A 19,419-nucleotide genomic window follows, 5' to 3' on the forward strand; every position below is an offset into this window, starting at 1 on the left:
CCAGAATCATCTATAAAAGTAGAACAAACACTGAAAGAAAAGTAGGACATTTAATCACTCCACACCACCTGGAACATTCAGCATTGCATCAAGTGCATGTACTTGGCACACTGAGATGCACTGGACAGATGAACCTAGAATATTTAAGTGGGAAGCAATGGCAACTGTATGACGTTTTGCCTGAAATATTCATCAGGAGACAATAATTTAGTGATTTCTTAATTAAAGAAAAAGAATCCCAGATCTTCTTCTCTACAAAATAAAGGGAAAAGAAAACCCAAAATATAGTTGGGAAACTACTTCTTAGGGTTTAATCAGCTTTTCCTATCACTAATAGCAGGGTATCTTCTGGACCATCTTCTGCATCAATTTGATTTTTGCAGAACAGACTTTTGCATGCCCAGAATACCAAATCTGGCCTCAAGCAGCCACCTTATGTTACAACTCATATGCCATCCTGACATTCTTAAGCGTAAGGATTTGGAGAGGCTTTTTTTTTAAAAAAAAAAAAAAAAAAAAAAAAAGACATTTTATTGACTTTGATGTTTTTGAATTGCTAAAATGGTATTTTGTAAGAGGGAAAAAAACATTCAGAAAAAAATTAATTCTGTCCAGTGTTACAGTCATTACCCTGACCTGCTGATCTCTGCCAGAGTGCATCCTTGTTCTCCTAAGTCCACAAACTGAGGTCCCTGTCAAGGGTGGTCTACAAAAGCAGCATTGCTCCCTCACATCACTAATTTAGCCAAAAGATGGTTAGGAATCACCAACATTCCTTTCTTATAGGATGGGGTCTCTCTGAATAACTTGCCACTTTTGTGAAATCCCTATGGCAGTCCACCCTCTCTCATGTGTCATGAGAAACTTTGGGAAAAAGTGCAGGGAGCCCCAGGACAAGTGGGAAGGGGGCAGCCACCAGACAGCGATGGGGAAGGAATCGAGGTGCCATCTGTAAAAAGAATGCGAGAAATGGATTGTTAAGGGTGTCAGGATCTGATATTGTACCAGGGGCTCACCACACTGGAGACCTTGCTGAACCACAAAGTGTGTTTCCTAGCAGGCACAGGAACTTCTCTAATTTCAATTTTATGCCAAAGGGGGAACAATTGTTCAAATGTTCTTTTGCTAAGTGGGAAAGATGAGCAGGTGCATTTTATTCAGCCACGATTGCTGAATGTGGGTGTGGGTGTGTGAATTCCCACAGTGTGTGTTATCTCCATAGCTGCCTTTGCCCATTCCCTCCAAACACATTGTACAGGGTTCGGAGAAGCCAGGAAGAATGAGACATGAGCAGGAAGTTGGCTTGTGTCCACTGAGCGGTTTTATACATTTTCTCTGTGTAACAATATTCATTGCTTTTGGTTTTTTTAACCCAGTCTAAGACTCTGTACTGACTGAGTGCAGCAGAATTGAAGGGCTACCATGAGCCAGGTGAGTTCCGTGGCTTGCTCAGATCCTGCTGCTGAGGAGCCAGCTCCTTGAGAAGATGATGAATGGAAGGACCAGGTTGGGAGGGAAGCTCTGGGAGTCTGTTCCATGTCCCTGCCCCTGCCAGCCTGGTTATGATGGGCTGGCTGTGCGGTGGTGCAGGCTGCTCCTCCCTGAGAGCTGAGGGTGCAGAACCTCAGGGGTTGCTTTGGGTCATTTGGAGTTACTTGAGGTCATCTGGGGTTCCTTGAACAGGAAGCCCAGTTAGCACAGACGCTGTCTTTGGACTGTGCTGTTCTAACATCCATCCAGGACTGCAGAGACACCAGTCAGGACAGCTGGACACGGGTGGACCCGTCATACTCAGGTCAACGTCCCTAAAGCCCTGGAGATTTGGCCTTCTCAGCTGGAAGAACAGGATGGGAGACCTCAGCTGTCAGTAGCCACAGACAAGGACCTCTAGTGATTAATGGGCTAATATGAACTGTCATTGTCTACTTTATTCTCTGGATTTACTTGCCACACCTGGTGCAGGCACCAGAGGTGGAAAAGTCAGGAGAGGGTGTTTTAAATGTTCCAGGTTGTTGAAAAAGGTCGATTAATAATACCTAGGGAGACAAATGGAGAAATAATAAGAGGAATGCTAGTTTCTTTACAAACAATTTGACGGGTAAAGGTGTGGATGTTAACGTGTTTGAAATTGGTCTTAAGGTCTCTGCTGACTTTGGGCAGCAGGTTTGTTGCTGAGAGCTTGGCTCCTGAAACAAACGAGGGTCTGCAGAAGCTTGAGCTTCGGAAATTTTAGGTAAAACAATACATTCAAGGTGGGTATGTGGCAGGCAGCTTGGGTACCTTCCTAGTACCTCAGCCAGTGGGGAAAGGAGGAGGGCAGCATGCAGCTGGGAGTTTAGGATAAAATGAGGCTGTGCCCTCTAAAACCTCGAGAGAAAACCCCACAGGTGTGTGCCCCAGTGGACTCTCTCCCTTTATTCAAATAAAGTTGCAGGACTCCTCTGTCTCCTTTTGGACATAAACCTCTGGCATTTGTGGGTTTTCCTGACAAAAGCTTTACTGAAATCCAAAAACATTACAAATACTGGCTTCCCTTCATCAAATGGGTGGGTTATCTTGTGAAAAACAGCTATAGAGAATACTGGTTACAACCTAAAGCTAGGGCGGGCTACCACCACTAGTTTGTCCCAAAGCTTTTTCTATGACGAGGTCAGATCTTGCCCCTTGGTTATGTTTCCACCTTCCCTTGGCAGGATGTTCACGGCTGCATGGCATCCTTGTGATACTGCTGTTTTCCACGTGTGCTTGCAGACATTTCTCCAGGTTCTTATGGCCATCCCAGTAGTTAGGCTTAAACAGCAAACCCCAGCTACTTCCAGGACAATACTTCTTCCAACTGCGTATTCTGGAATATTTTCGGTTTGTTTGTTTGTGATTTTGTTTTGCTTGTGAATTTTGATTTTCTTTGGGTTTGTTGTCGTGTTTTGTTTGGTTGGTTTGGGTTTGGTGTTTTTGACAGATTTGAGGTTTTCTTGGGGTTTTTAATGTTTTTTGTTTTGGTTTTTGTTGTTTGTTTGTTTGTTTTTGTTTCGTTTTGCGGGCGGGGGCACCACCGTGGGTATTTACTGATGTGGAAAAAAGACCCATTCACCCGCTCCATCTCCGCGCGCTCCCGGCAGCGTCAGCGCTGGCAGCCCAGACCACAGCAATAGCTCCTCTGCGGGGCTGGACCAAGACAGGGAGCGCCGGGACTGTGGGGAGGGTGAAAGCTCTTTTCCCTGGGATTCGCGGGGGTTTTGTTTGTTTGTTATTTTGTTGGTTAGAGCGCAGTGCGGCCGGGTGTGTGCGCGGAACGCCGGGGCCGCGGGGCCGTTTCCAGCCGAGCCGAGCTGCGCCGGGCACGGGAGCGGCGGCGCGGCGGGGCGCCATGGCGAAAGTGCTGGCGGCCCTCAGGAACCACTGGAAGAAATCCACCTTCGGGGCCTGCCTGCTGGGCTGGGGCGGACACTGGCTCTATGGGAAGCACTGGTAATGCCGGCTGGAGCCGGGCCGGGCGGGGAGGCGGCAGGCAGAGATGGAGGGACGGGCAGCGCCTAAGATGGGGGTCCCCTGTCGGAGGGCCCGGCAGGCAGAGGGGATGGCTCGGTCTCCCTCCAGCTTCAGCAGCTGTGGGCGTGGGAAGCTCAGAGCCTTTTCCTGCCTTCCCACGTCGGCCGTGGTGTAAGAGTGGGGCGGGTTCAGGCGGGAGGTTTAAACAGAGGGGATGTGGCTGGCGTGAGCAATGTTGGGGCCTCTTGGAGAGGAGGAGGTTCTCTGTCTTCTAAACTAAAAATTAATGTCATGAGCCATAGTGTGCCTTCAGCTTGCTTGCTTTTAGGCTGTGTGATAAGGATGGGTGGCACCAGGCCCGCAGGATGTGCTGAGCGTGGCCCATCCCAGCGTGGTGGCCCTGTGGCGGTGGGTGCTCCCACCTCCCCCTTTCCCACCTCCCCCTTTCCCACCTCCTTTTTGCTGGAGCTGAAGTCCTTGTCTCTTCCTTGAGGCCTGGCACAGGCAGCCTTGTGCTGTCCCTCCCTGCTGTGGTGTTTGCTGTTGTCGCCCACCCAGCTTGGAAGGAGCCTGTCAGCTGCTCCTCCCATGAGTTATACCTAGTGGTGTCATTCCCACTGCTTACCTGTGGAGTAAATGTAAATTTACAGTAAGTAAAATCCTCACTGGTGTTCTTTAAAAAGATGAGTTTATATTTTTAATCCTTGTCCTTCAAGATTATGGTTAATACATTTAACCGAATAGCAGGTGTAGCCAAATTATTTTTTAAAACTTATTTTTGGTTCTGCTGTTTATTATCACTATCTTAATGATTTTTAAGTGTTTTGTCAGGTTTTTAACAGTGCCCTTTTCTGCTTACATTGCAGTGCTGCCAAAGCCTCAGTAGAAACATTAGGAAAATCTGTTTATGTTGTATTTATACTTTCCTTCTTCACATCCTTTTGCTTAGGGACTTTGGCATTAATTCAGCCTTTATTTTTCATGTTACATCTGCTTTAGTTGCCTGAAGCACTGAGGCTCAGTGTCCCCTTTGTGTCTGTTGTGTCTGCGGGTTCTTATGCCCACATGCTGTTGGTTTCAGATGTACAGTGATTTCTTGTGTGGTAGTGGTGAAACTGTGTTTGGAGCACAGAGAATGTGGAGTGTGCCACAGGTGATGTGATGGGGAATAAGGAGGAAAATATGAAAAGCAAACAACCAAAAAGGGAATCTTTGGTATCTGAATTTTGGTGCTGAGGGTTGCTTACTCCAAATGTAGGCATGGTGCTTTAACCTGGATGATAGACTGGGAGCAGAAAAATTTTGCATATCCCATTCTCTGTCCTCCCTTTAATCTGTAAAAGAAAATACAGCATTTTCTTAGGAGACACTGGAAATGCAAGGTAGAAAATCCTGTGGTAACGGACAGCTCAATGAGACTTTGATGTAGTCTGCAGCTACTGCCTTCTGAGTTTGAAGCACTGTTTGGAAGCACTGCAACTGTTTAGCAGTTTCTGGGCCATTCTCTGTGGAGAGTTGTTTTATCCAGGTTAGAGAACAACAAGGAACAACAAGAGCCTGATGGCAAGAGTGTAGAAAACAATTCAGAGGTGATCTCAACAGCCCTTTGTGATGCTCTGTGAACAGTGAGCACCTTACCTTGTAGCAGCTGGACAGCAGGGCGTAGGCCAGGATCCCTCTCTGCAGCTTGTGGGGATGGCTTTTGGTGTGTTTTTGTACATTCCCTCTTCCCAGTTTCTTTGTCTATGTCCCAGTTGTGCTGGGGAGCAGAGAGGTGCATTTTGCCCCATGCACAGATTGCCACGGGCAGTGCTGGAGAGAGGTTAATGAAGGATCTGTAAGGGGCTGTGTTGGCCCTGAGGCTTGTTGTTATCCACATCAGAAGCTCAATTGCTGTGCATGAGCCATACCTGACTAGACTGATACTTGGTCTTTGAGAACACATTTAAAGTGTAATGAGGTCTTGTGCTTTGGTTTCTGGCATCACAAGTTCCTGATGATCCTGATGAAGAGCCTTGCTTTAGCACAGCATTGGTTCAGATTAGCCTCTGACTTCTTGGAAGTAGCTGAGATGTTGGTCATTTATTTGCAGGCAAAGAAAATTTTTGTTTGCCATCCTGCATCCCTCTTTCCGCCCTTGTGGGTTTTCTAAAATATTTCTCTTGTGGAGAGAAGGTAATTTGCTTTTTTTGACTTCTCAAGGTTCCTTCCTCCTTTTGGATGCAGCAGCCATGATGCCTGCATTAAGTGGAGCTGTTGTAAATAACAGTCTGTCCTGCAGCTCTTCTGTAGTCAGGGACAGAAGAGCTCTGAAGTACTTCCTTAAGACTTTGGAGGATGCTATATGGACAAGAAGAATGTTGCCTTTTCCAGGCTTGCTCCCAGTGCCTCCTCCCTGCCTGGAAATGGGTGTGGGAGCCCCCTTGCACACCGTGAAGACTGTGCTGTGGAGCCCGGTGTGGATGTGCTTGTGCTCCCTAGGGTGTAAAGGGAAGGAGGGGCGCTGGAGTGCGATGGATCATCACTGAGTTGCTCTAAAGGTGGCAGTAATTGTGAAGGTTGAGGAGCTGCTTCGTCCCGGTACTTTCTTCCTGCAGCATTTAGTTTCTGGATCAATGTATTAGCCTTTCAGTTTGGGATGTGTTTGTTCAAATACTGACTGATTTAAAAGTAAGGAGATTTGGATGAGCAGGAAGAATAAAAGGAGGAACCCTTGTACTTTTTCCTCTTCTCCCATGTGTTATTCAGCCCTTCTAAGCATGTGATAGTAGAGAATGTACCCCTTCAACAGGGGTGTGAGTCAGGAGGTGACAGAGGTTTTTCATGTCTCAAATGACAGGAGTCATGTCTGGTTGAGCTACTGTTAACTAGAACCCTACTGCCATTCTTGTGAAACCATCATGCATATTGAAATTCCTTTTGCTCTCATAAAATTATATATTTTAAAAATCCATTGTCTTGCATTTAGGATAGCAAATACTCTTGTGCTGTCTGAGAAGAAGGAGGATAACTCAGTGTTGCTACGTGTGTGGTTGTCTTTAATTTCTCTAGATTGCATGAATTTATATATTAGACTCATTTAAATCTCTAGCATATCGTGCTGCAGGTACAAGGTATACTTAATTTAATATCCTGGATCAAAGCTTGCAGGGTATGCAGATTGTCAGATGTGTGTTAATACACAGTGACGTGCTTTTGCTTAGCGTACGCAGGTGAGGTTGATTACAAGTAAAGATTGTTCTTTGCCATATGATTGTTCTAAAACTTTCACCAAGTTTGGAGTCCCCTCTCAACTTTATGTCCTGGGTCACCTTTCCTGAATTGAGCTGCAGCTGTTCTCTGTATCCCCAGGGGTTGCAGTGAGTTACCAGCTCCGTCAAATCAGCAGAAATGAAATCTCCAGCATGAGGGACATGAGCTGAACTGATTGTCAGATTTGACCAGACTGCTACAGTGATGCCACTGCATAAGTGATCATCACCATGTCAGGACAGAGACCTTGGATATTCTACTGAGGCAGTGGACTAATCACATACTTAGTTTTACTCTGTATATGTTAAAGTATTGACATTCTCAGTAGAAAATGCTGGCAAAGCACCTGAGCCTTTGACTTCCTGCCAGTAAACCTGAGTGGTGCTGTTATCAACAATTTGAATGTTAGTCTCTGTGTGTTTTCCAGCTGATAACTCACTTTGTCACCTTTCTGCATATACTTCCTCAGTAGCTGACTTTATTTCATCAAAACTTTGTCAAAAAAACAGAGTATAAATTCTGAGTCTTAGGTAAAGCTGATGAAACCTAAAATTTGTCTTTCATGCCCTTCCAAGGCCAAAATGAAAGTAAATCCTAATATCCAGTAAAGAGGATTCTGTGCCCTTTCTGTATTAGAAGCAGCCAGAAAAGCTCTCTGCTAAGATAAAATCTTTTTCAGGAGTTCTGATATAGCTCCAGAGGACTGATCCTGTGTGCACAGCTTTGGTCAAGTTTCTCCTCACAAAACTCTGTGTTTTGATGCAGACACTGAACTTTAAAGTTTTTTGGCTTCTTCATATTTGAGTATATTTAATAGTCTTAGATTTAATGCTGATAACCCAGTTTGGAATGAGATCCTGAGCTTCTTTTTTACATTTTTTAGTGTGATCATTTTAAGGGGAGTTGCTTTGGTTGGATCCAAGACAGACGCTTGCTGCAGCTGAGAGCCTCAAACAGTGTCAGTTTAACTTTGTTGTCTTCTGCTTGTTGCGCTCATTGCTGCCCTGGGTGACCTTTCATCATGGGAACTGTCCTTTCCACCCTGGCTTCTGCTGGCACTTGGGCACAAGGCTCAGTCTCATCTCGAGAAGCATCCACACTAAATTGTGTGGATCTTGTGCTTATGTGTAAGGGTGTGAATGCCCTGTTCCAGCTGAAAATGTCGAGGGCAGGAGCAGTGGTCAGCTGTCCTGCGCTAGGGGTGTTGCAGAGAAATCAGAACAGCCCTATCAGGGTGAGTTGTACAGATGTTGTGTGCTGTCAGCCTGGCATGGCTGGGGCGTGCGGAGCTGTGCACAGTCACTCTTCTGTCCTTTCTGTGTTGGTTCCATCCTTTGGTGTGAGCCTGCTCTGTTCTCCACAGAGTCTGTGCTGCTGTGGCTGCTGGCCTTGAGGCTTTGCTGGGAGTGTTCTGTCTGTGAGTTCAGCCTGGGACAGCCTCTTTCTTCCAGACCCTGCTGCCACTGTTTGTTCCTCTCCGTTTCCCAATTTTTTACTGCTTAAGCAAGTTGGCCCAGCTGTAAGCTGTGTGACACTTAATTCTCACAGCAGGAAGACAGCCCTGAGTTGGCCAGCAGATGCAACACTGCTTGTCTGTTTGGCTGTGATGCTGAATTGTGTAGATAAGGCCTTAGGGGAAACATAAAGTAAAAATTGATTTTTAGTTTGCTGTGGATATGGTGCAAGTCAGGAGAAATCTCTGTGTGTTCTTTAAGGCAATGGAGCAATTTCCCTCCACCTCCACCTGCTCATGTTTGAGCATTGCTGAAAAGGCTTTGTTACTACCTAATAATAGACAATATAGTACAAAAAATCAATGAAATCTTACATTTATTAATAAAGTCTCATCTTCTCTGGGAGCTGGTGAGCAGTCGTATTTTGAGAATGAATACATGCTGAGGCAGAAGGCTTTAAGAAGTTACATTTTAGCTGGTTTTCACATTTTTCTAGCTCTGTTTATTGGTTGTTATGACCTGCAGAGGATTTGCAGTGCCACTTGGGGTACTTTAGGTGAGCCAGGTGAGGTGAGTAAAGGCAACAGCTGTGATGCAGAAGGAGAGCTGCTGTTCTTACAGGTGCATCCCTGTGACTGTACCTGTGCTGGTTTTTTTCTGGAGTTTGAAGCTAGTTAAATGTTGACATGATATTTTAAGGAAATAAAACATTTACTGTTATCTGGCACCTTTAAACCAAACTTGGGACATCCTTGACAAACTCAGATGACTTTGAAATGTCCCAGTTGAATTAAGTGGAAATTCTATGAGTATGGCTTGGATGGTATGGGATTCTGGGTGCTGTGCTGCTGGAGAAGTGAGACAAATCTCCTGGAAATTGCTGATGGTAAATGATTTTTCTAAACCTAAACTTTTCCTTTGACACCAAAATGGTAAGTGTCGAAGTAGGCTTCTTCTGTCTCTTTAAGTGCTTCAATGCAGGAGAAAATCAGCATAAATGTTGACATCTAAGCTGTCAAGCTTAATTTTTATGGGTAAGACTCATTGAGGTGAATCCTTGACAGTTGTTTTGAGGTTCTTTGAGGTTGAGAAGGGGAGCACAATATCTTCTGCTTGCATTTGGAAAATGTTGCTGGACGTCATTTTAAAGGCAGTTAGCACTGCAGCATAAAGCTGCGGGCGCCAGGAAAACAAACTGGCTGACAGTGTGAACAGAGCTTGACTTCTGAACAAAATAGCATCAATGTGAAGTAAACAGATAATGTGGGTTTGGCTGGGATTTGTTCAGAAGGTTAGGACAGCAATTCTCAAAGACATCAAGTGTGCACCCTTTCATTTGATAGTGGGGGCTCCTTGATATGCCATAATATTTCAACTTTATATATTGAAATTGCAATTATTTTCTGTTCACTTTGGCCACACATGGTCACAGAGGAGGGGGAAAATGTCCCTGTGTGAGGGCTCATGCCCTCAGTGGCACAGTGTGGACTCCACCTGTCATGCTGTCTTGATTGAGCTGGAATTAGCTGTGACACTGCTGTTGCACGGCTTGGAACACCAACCTTTGTAGAGTTATTTAAACTGCTGCATTTCCATCATAATGCTGCAATCAAACCCAAGGCTGTTGCTCCTCTAAGTGATATTGCAGGTGCTCAATACAAATTATCTACTCCTTTGGTTTTAAGGAGCGAATATGACAGTATGGCTCTGGGGAATTTTTTTGCAGACATTCCAGTTACTTGTTATCCTGATGAGGTATTATTCACGTATTTTCTTTTTCCACGCTTCACCTCTTCCTTTGTCTTTTCGTTATTACCAGGAATAAATCTGTGGCTTTTATGCTGTGGTTATTTTCTCAGAACCCAATTTTATATCTCACCTGAAGTCACCCTACTTCTCGTTTTATGGCATTGCAGCATCTCTTGGTGATGCCAAAAAGAGCAGCTTATATAGTTCCAGTGACAGAGAAATACTGTAAACCAATGGAATCAAACAGATGGCACCAGGGTTTGGCCTTGCCTTCTCTTCTGCCATTTCCGTGGCAGGGTTTGGCCTGACAAGCCACACTTTGAGGCAGAAGTGTGCTGTTCTCCCAGTCACCTGTTTTTGTCTGGTGACCTTTAATCCTTTTGGTTGATACAGTGTTAGTTTTGGTATGCTGACTATATGTGGGGGTTTTTGTATGTAATGTTTTGAGACAAGAATATATGGTCTTGCCAGGTATTGGGAAGCACAAGCTGCAGGATGGAGAGTGTTGGTACCTAGAGGACAGGCAAGACTCTGGGCACAGCAGAACAGTACTTGCCATTTTGTCTGCAAGGGGAAATAGGGCATTTTTGAGGCTGGGGAAGGAACAGACTTCGATTACTCACTCAGTAGCTGTGTCTCCAGTGCTTACCATCTATATACCCTGCTTGCCAGTGACAAGTCAGGTGTGTATTTCTGGAATGATCATCTGTGACATATCTAGCAATGATCAACTTTCTTTTGTTTTTACACTTCACTTAATGAGTGTTTTTCACCTCTCTGAGTTACTGCTTTGGGCCCTGCTCAGACCTAGGCGGGTGGGAGGTGCTGCATTAAGGTGTGTTTGGCTTGCAAACTGATGGAGAGGGGAGTTCACAATTGTAAAGCACAAAGACTTCTCCCTAGAACCCTTCTACTTACTCTACTCTTACTGCCAGAATGGTAAGTACATTCAGTGTAAACACCAGGCAGCGAAAACATTGGAAAAACCCACACCTGAGCTCTGGAGTACAGTTATGAAGCAATTTAACAAATAAATCACAGTTTCACAATGTGCCAGAGCTGATGTCATTGTCTTTGTTTTCTGCTTTCCTTTTGTGTAGAAAGAATGTTTGTGTGCACATGCAGAAAAAAATATGCATGTGTGTATAAATGGGGGTGTTTTATCCTTAAAATGTTTTGGGGCTTTTTCTGTTTCAGTGTTGTCAAACTGTGTGTAAAAGTGGTTTGTACATACATTTTAAAAATGAGCAAACTGTTTAAAACTCGCACAACGTAATGTCCCCTCTCTTTTCTGTCTTACCTGATAGTGATAACCTGCTACGAAGAGCTGCATGCCAAGAAGCCCAGGTAATACCACTTAAAGTAATAAAATTAGATTAAAATCTCCCTCTTATCTTGGTTGTGCATGGCTCCTGAGATTTTCCCAGCAGGCCTTTCCTACATGACAAGCCTTATAGTGATGCCATCTGTGTTCTTTCCCTTAATGCCCAGGGCTGCACGGGGGGTACTGCCCCTTGCGTGTCCTGGCTGCTGCTGCAGGGGAGTGCAGCATTACCCTTGGGGCGATCTTAGTCACTGCTGGAGCTACCCAGACCTCCATTGCTGCACATGAGCCTGTAAACTTCTGGTGGGAAGATGATTTGTTGATAAGAGTGAAATCCCAGCCCCACCAGGGGGGTGTAGTCTGGGCAGAAGCAGCGCAAACCGCTTCATGTCAGTGCTCAGCTGCAAAGACCTCTCCCTTGTCTGTTTGACCCTGAGTGATTTTATCAGGGGGATGCCAGCTGTGATGACTGACTGACCCAGCTCTTTTGGGACCCATGTAGTGGGAACTTAATGGGGACAGCGTGGTTGCTGATCAGTGACAAGAAGGCCACTGTTTGAGAGGGGAGAGTTACTCTCTCAGGGTAGCATTTCATAGTTTGTTGCCTGCATGGGCAAACAGCAGTCTACAAACTCCCATACTGTAATATTCCCACAAAGAAATCTTGTCCTTAATAACCAGTCTTTTGGAGGTGTAAGTGCTACTGCCCATGGGTGGCATCACTTCTGTAAGATTTTAAGTTTTTACCTCCCACAAATAAAGTTTATTCTAAACCTGCTTGTTCATGACAGATCTTTGACATTTTGCAGGGTGTAACGCTTCTCCCACCATTGCTATATACTGGGGCCTGAGTAGAATGGTAAAATTATTTTTTTCTCTGTAGAGAAGTGTTGTGCACCTGAATTATCCCAATTTCAGCCTGTCTACTGTTGAAAGATTTTCACAGCAACTAGTCTTGTGCAGTGGATCTTCATGTCAGAATAGATGTAAGGGAGCTCACTGCTCATGAAAAAGCATGGAAAATCTTTCCCTGAAAATACTGCTTTCATAAACCATGATTTTTATTTATAAAAACCAGAGGTTTTTATTTTCAATATTAATTTTTACTGCATAATAACAAAGTGATAGAAGTTTTTTATAGCACAAAAAATAGCCACTAATACCTCCGTATTTGAAGCATGCTGACCAAATTAAACCAATTTTTTTAAAAGGTGCTGATGGAGTGGTTTATGTGTACTGTCAAAAAAGTGTAAATGCCAAGGAAGGGACTGGTACTAGCAGAAGTTCAGTTGTGGAAATCCTGAATTTCCCGTTTCTTAAGTCCAGTTATTAAGTGGCAGGTTCTATTCCATTATGGCTTATTCTTGAAAATTAAAACACAAAAGCACTGTCAATAGAGCTTCCTGCAATTTTAGTGGTTAAAGCCTGGGAAAATGTCCTGCAGAAGACTCCTGCACTAGAAAGGAATGAACCAGAAAGCCTAGTAATCAATTTTTGCTGTAATTTCCATTCTAACTGATGTGTCAGTGCCAAGTACTGCTTGAAAACACACAGCAATACTGCATTAAGGCATTAAGTGTCTGGTATGTTCTTCAGGATAACAACAATCTAAAATTGTTTGAAAAATGCTACTTGCTTTTGTAGTGCTGCATATAGGTATTGGAAAAAAAATAGAGGCAAATTCACTGAAGAAAAAGTTTAGTCCGGATGAAGTGTGTGTAAAGTTCTTACCATTTTTACATTGGATTTTTAGATTTTTAAGCCTGTTACATTATCAAATTGATGAGGAACCTGGCTTCCTGAGAAAGTATCCATGACAGCAGTATTTCCTGCAAAGGTTCTGCCACGTGTGTCTGGATTTAAATACCAGTTTATAATGACAACCTTGGTGTGGCAAATGATTATGGAAAGATTCTATAATAAAGAGCCCTTTAGTCATATTTTTAACATTTTACACTTCTGTCTCTGGAATAAGTCAGTGTCAGCTGACTCGGACTTCTGTGGCAAATCAGTCTTGCTGATTGACCTTTTTGTTGCTAAACTCTGGACACGTGTTAAAGAGGTGCTGTTTAGCTGACAACAATTCACTCAAGGATAGTTTTCTTTAAAAGAATGTAGTTTCTTTGCTGGTATTTATAAAGCACTATAAAAGCTTTGCATAAAGGGTTTTTCATAGTTGTAAAATAGTGATTGTCATTGTAGAAGTCCAGAAATACAGTACCTGGAAGTGTGCATTTGACAAGAAAGTGAAAAAGGCATTGACTTACCTAAATTATACCTTCATATATATATTTAATTACCATTTATATGGTATGACTATTAGTTGTCTTTACTTATGTTCTGCTCTGAAAGACTTCTAGAATATTGTATTATTATTTTTTTATTTCCTGTCTTACAAATCAGCATTTGCTTTAGAAATGTCCCTGTATGTAACATAAATGTCTAAGTATATTACATGAAGAAGCAATTATGTCATTACTAATAAAATCTTTATGAGCCTTGTTGGGTTGTTTAGAGCCTTGTTAGATAGCATGCAAATACATCATATCATGCCCCCTAAGCAAATAATTAGTTGTTTCTAACAGCTGTAATGTGCTAGAGGTCCCCTATTCCCCAATTCCCACCCAACAATTGCAATATAATAAGTTGGTGTTTTCCAGCTGATCTTTGAGTAACACTTAAGAGCTATTGATTTGTTTCACTTTGAAGATTTCTTTACTCTCAGCAACTTTCCTCATCCTTTTTCTTCCTGAAGAAGAAATTCAGATGTTTTAAGCAGTACAGCCAGCTGTACCCTTCTTTAAATTGAGGTTTCCTGAGCTCAAATTTGCAAGTGGAATTAATAATAAGTTTGAACAGCTAACAACCACTAAAATATATTCTTTGTGTACAGTATCACCTCCTTCAATATAAAAATTCCTGCTAGGGGGTTAACTTCCAAGATAAAAAGGAAAAAAAGCCAGGGACAGTTGACTGGGCCCTGTTCAGCGCTGGTTCCTACTCTTTCTGGGGCTTCTGGATGGTATTGCTGAATACCTTGTATTCCTTGTGTTCAAATCCAGTTTGATTAGGTGTGTTAGTGAGGATGCCTTTAACTGACTTTCTAGAGACTTAGAGCAGGATGTAACATATGTGGATGTCTTGCATTTTCTTGCTGTGCTGAACAGTTTTGGAAATAGGTACGAAGTGCAAGAGACTTTGTGGAGGAACTCTCAAAGAATTTAAAATTGAGATCCCTCTTCAGAACTGGATTAAATGTTGAAGAGGAATTGAATGACTTTTATAGAGAGAGATTAGTTTAAAAAAAGTGTAAGAAACAGTGGACTTGCTTATAGGTCAAGGCAGATTCTCTTGTAATTATCTTTCCTGTCTTCAAAAACTGAAGCATAGAAAATAATAGAATAAGTAGAAGAGATAGAGGAATTAAAGTTCAGAAGTTGGAAAGAATGCGGAGAGAAGGTGGCAGGCAGGTGTATGAGAATTACATAAGGAAAGAAAATCCCATAACCTTGGAGTCAAGGAGAGCTCCCTGGATCTCTGCCCATTGCAGAAAACCAGAGGTTGACAAAAACGAAGTGGTGGTGGAATTGTAAAAATGAGCTAAAGAGTACTTATGACAGTGATGTGAGCTGCTGCTAAGAGTGCAGATCTTTGAATAAGAGACCTGTACAATGGCTGAAGATGGAAGTCATCTGAATGTCATGAGGCTTGAAAGCCCATTGACATTTGTAGAGATGCATTTTTTGGAACTGTTTTAGCAGTGTGCTTAAAAGATAAACTGAGCCCTGCCTTTTTTCTCTTACTTAGGCTTTTGGCAACCAGCTGATCCCTGCCACTATGCCATTGAAGAAAGCAACAGTCTTCCTGAACCCAGCAGCTTGCAAAGGGTAAAATTCCCCCTTCCCAGCATTCTCATTTGAGCCACTCTTTCTGCATTTTTGCTCTGCTATCCACTATAAAAGCCAGCCAGATTTTTGAGCTCATTTTTGCCTCCCTCTGGTGCCAAGCTGGTGCTATGTAACTATGCCAAACTTTATTTCACCAAAAGTACTGGGATGAGAAATAGAATTAGTTGCTTGAGGTGGAAGAGTAATTTCTAAATATATGTATAAATATATATATATATATATAATTTCATTTTTTTTCTTTAATCTTGTGTTTTGGCCTTTGTCATTCCTTTGAATGTAGAATTTCTTTGTCTTCCTTCCAAACTTTTGCATCTGATATATTTCCATCCTCAAAAACTAGAGGAATGAGAGATGACCTTGATTGCTTCAAGACTTGAAGTTGGCAAGAAGTGATCTTACTTCTGTGGGAACCTGCCCTTGACAGGGATGTGCCCACAAACTGAGAGGCTAAATATGGGCTCGGAGCAAGACTCCTGGAAGAGGTCGGCTGCTATTTTTACGTGCTCATTAGCAGAAAACCATAATCTTGGATGTGATGTGTGCCTGTTTCTGCTGATCAGCTAAGCTTTGGAATAGTTGCATTTTGTGGAGGGGCAGAGAATTGCTACTAGCAATATGAGGGGAATGTTACAGATGACATGGAAGTGCTTGAACTCACATGCTTCTGTGAGTCTGGAAAATGCATAGTATTAATCAAGTCTCATGTTTGTAAACAATTTATAGTTAGTGATATTTTATTATGCAATGACAGGCATAAAATTATCAGTCCTGTAACAAAAAAGGTCAGATAGAGTTTTGCTTCTAACATTATTTAATAATATGCAGTAATAAATAATTGGGATTTTAAAAATATTTCTTAAAGCACACATGAGCCATCTTTGTGGTCCTAAAGGCTGTTGCTTTGTAAGTTATTAGTTTTCTAATAAATTTCTTTCTGGAGATCTTAGTTTATTTTAATGGGTTTTTAAAATTATTTTTGGCAAAACTTAGATGGCATCTTGTGCATTTATTAAAACTGCAATAAAACCCTGACATCTGACATATGAGACTAGAAATGTAATACATTTGAACCACACAAAATCTCATCTTTCCTGACTGTCAGGTTGAGCAACTGATTATGGAAAATGAATTCTTGGTTTTAAGTAGATTTCTTCTTGCTCTTTGTTTATTTTTAAATTTTTTTCAGCCACAGCTGAAAAAACTCATTAAACTGTTTTTACTCTGTTATTTCTAGCAAAGCTGGGAACCTTTTTGAAAAGAATGCTGCACCAATTTTACACTTATCTGGCTTGGATGTAACTGTGGTTAAGGTAAGAGCTGATGGGTTCTTCCTCTGCAGAAATATTGACTGCTCTTCTTTCTCCTCTTGGAGAATTGAAATTCAAATCTGCATGCATTTGGAATTCTCAGTTGTCCTGTAGACATCTTATAGGAAGAAATAAATACTGAGATATTAAGTTGATACTTAATCTTTATAATTCACGGTTTTCAAGCAGTGTAGTGAGATTTTAATTTTCAGCTAAAGCAGTACATATGCTTGTTTGTCTGTCTAAAGCAGCCCTTCTGTAATTCATGTTTGAGAGAAAACTCTCTGAATATTTGAGTGCTGGCTAGTGGTGCGTGCCCATTGCTGTTGAAATTGTCATTTTTGCCTGAACCTGAAGAATTGAAAAGTGAGGAGTTTTGACATGCGGTTGAACTGTTCAGATTAATTTAAAAAATAAGCTTTTATTTTCCTACTGAAATTATTTCTGTGTCTCTCCAAATAATTAAATGTTTGCACCATGTAAGTAGAATCAGCTTTAAATGGTGTGAATTAACAAACAGGTTTTATTTGGAAAGAGAAGAACAAGGAAACATTGAAGGGATTCTTATCTTTCTGCAGTTTTTTTGAGGCTGTGATATGTAGATTGCTTAAAAATCAGTGTGTCCTAACAGCAGAGCACTCTGATATGCATCTGTCTGTCTTGGAATCTTTTCCACAAGGTTTAGTATTAAAATGCTGTTTTTATTAATCCCTTTCTTTAATCATTAAAAATACCTAGGCTCACCCTAAGAGAAGAAATTATTTTACAAGACTTAAAAATGATGCTTAGTAGCATCAGACCTGACAAGTTGGCGAAACGGGGCTGGACAAGGAAGTGAGGCTGAGATGGCTCTGTAGAAGACTTTAATTTTGTAGAAGACAGTTTTGATGGTTTAAAAAGTCAGTACTCTTTACTGTTAATCCATTGTCAGTGGCTGTCAGGCAGTGGCCTTTTATGTAGTTGATGCTGTGATGCTGTGTTTCAGGAGATGCACTTGAGCACTTTGGCTGTTAAAGATAGTGAAAGCTTTTCTGCAAGTGGTTGGCTTCTGGTTTTGTTTCAATATAATATTACCTGGAAATAAGATGATTGCTATGGTATTCTAGGTCTATCAAGTAAGATTTGCTCTGATATTTCACTTAACCTCTGTGTGTGTGTGTTTACTTACACATATTATATTATACATCAAAATGGTTTTACCAGTTGAAAAAAAATTCTGATTGTAAGTAATATACAGTACTGTGTGCCTGTATAAAAATAACTATTAACCACATGGATAGATGATTCTTTTTTCTGTAAAAGAGATATACTAGAAATAGTCATTTGAGTCCTCATGTTGGGATCTCTGTTTCTTCAGACTGATTATGAGGGACAAGCAAAAAAGCTTCTGGAATTAATGGAAAACACAGATCTGATCATTATTGCAGGAGGAGATGGCACAGTCCAAGAGGTACTGCTGGAGCCTGGTTTGTTGGGAATCATAGCTGGGATGAGGGCAAGAAGACCGAGTCTGTGCAATGTAGCAGCATCATAACAACTGTTCCTAGAGATCTGTCCAGTTTAGTATCTGTATTTCACAAAATACTATAATATTCTGGGGACAGAATACTCTGCTCATTGGTATTAGTCTTACAGTGATGATGGGAGTGGGGCAAAAACAGTGTGTGGCATAACTATCTTCCAGAACTTTATTCTAGAATGGGCAAACGCTTTGGAGGGATGTGGCTCTTTTTTTCTGTGTGATGTAGTTGTAATGGTTTGATTTTTAAAGTTTTTTCCTTTCTGTATACTCCCTAAGACGAATGCATATTTTGCTAAGTGGGAATCAGATAATTTAAAAATTACATGGGAATGATAACAAAGCGTGGAACATATTTAATGTATGCCTATTGTTAAGATGATTAATGACAGGAGCAGAACCAGGGGATGCTCTTTCTAGACTGTATTTTACTCAGGCAGGTCCTGGTTTCTAACTGCTGATTTCATAAGACAATGGCTAAATTAATGCAATGACCTTAAGAGAAAGTGATCAGAATACATCTGCAAGTTCATTCTGGCCTTTTGTTACTTGTACTGACCAGTGCTGGTTTTGCATTATGCAGAGCATCATTCAGTGTTAAAACATTTACACTGGCATTGGTTGTGGTGCCAGCATGTACTCAGGCTCACTCATTAACCTGCTGTTTCTAACACGTTTGCAGGCTGAGCATTCCTCCCTTGCCATGTAAACAACTGTAGCACTTTCCATGAAAGAGTAGCTGCTCCTTAAATCTTCTCAAAGAGTAAACACAGATGAGAATTCCATAGCTTTTTACTGTAACTGAAAAATAAATTTAAAAAAAATAAGCATTTCCCATGTTTTTCAGGTCATAACTGGACTTCTCCGTAGAGCAGATGAGGTGAGAAGGTGTCATTTTAAAAATTGTGTTTATTTCTTGGAGCGGCTTGTGCATCCGCTGTGATCTCTTGGCCTCAGCTGCCTCCAGCAAATACTTACTAAGCTGGAGCCCGCTTGCTGTGCAACAGTCCAGCTGGGCTACTGTCCTGCAATGCTGCCTGTTGTTCTTTGTTCCCTTTCTGAGGGAGTGCAGTGACTCCCAAGCCATGGCTTTGGGAAGTTTCCAGCGTCAGAACAGGGATTGTGGAGAAGCCAAATGCTCAATTTTCAAAGACCCATGGACCAGCTGTGCATGCCACTTTGTTTGGCAGAAGGATTGGGCAAAAGTATGTGTTTTTCTTGTATTTGTACAGGCTTGAAACCGAATTTGGTTATGGTCACACTCCTACTGCTTTGGGACTGCTTTGCTGTTTCTTCAAGCAGTGCATACCTACCTATGCAGATGGTTGTACTAAGCAAATTTTAACCTCTCAAGGTGGATCACTCTGAATGGAAATGAGAGAAATTTTTCTTTTTAAAGTGGGAGGACCGTGTTATT

At 42.0% G+C, this 19,419-nt stretch overlaps 1 protein-coding gene across 4 annotated transcripts in view; it reads left to right on the top strand.

Annotated features, from left to right (window-relative positions):
* The first annotated feature begins 3,218 nt into the window (after window positions 1-3,218).
* Window positions 3,219-19,419, top strand: part of AGK (acylglycerol kinase) — a 35,412-nt gene continuing 19,211 nt past the window's right edge. The window contains exons 1-6 of one of the 4 annotated variants that reach the window (XM_005527953.3): window positions 3,225-3,468; window positions 11,252-11,291; window positions 15,076-15,155; window positions 16,411-16,486; window positions 17,841-17,933; window positions 18,850-18,882. In XM_005527953.3, the coding sequence (XP_005528010.1) occupies window positions 3,368-3,468; window positions 11,252-11,291; window positions 15,076-15,155; window positions 16,411-16,486; window positions 17,841-17,933; window positions 18,850-18,882 (423 nt within the window). In that variant the 5' untranslated portion in view covers window positions 3,225-3,367. Of the gene's footprint in view, window positions 3,469-11,251; window positions 11,292-15,075; window positions 15,156-15,526; window positions 15,659-16,410; window positions 16,487-17,840; window positions 17,934-18,849; window positions 18,883-19,419 lie in introns of those variants that run through there. The other 3 variants (XM_014256883.2, XM_088054912.1, XM_014256884.2) reach the window with 3 other exon arrangements.

This window comes from Pseudopodoces humilis, chromosome 5, assembly GCF_049639895.1.
Source record: "Pseudopodoces humilis isolate 2021_Gansu_Grassland_sample_001 chromosome 5, ASM4963989v1, whole genome shotgun sequence".
In the NCBI taxonomy this organism is placed as follows: Eukaryota; Metazoa; Chordata; class Aves; order Passeriformes; family Paridae; genus Pseudopodoces; species Pseudopodoces humilis.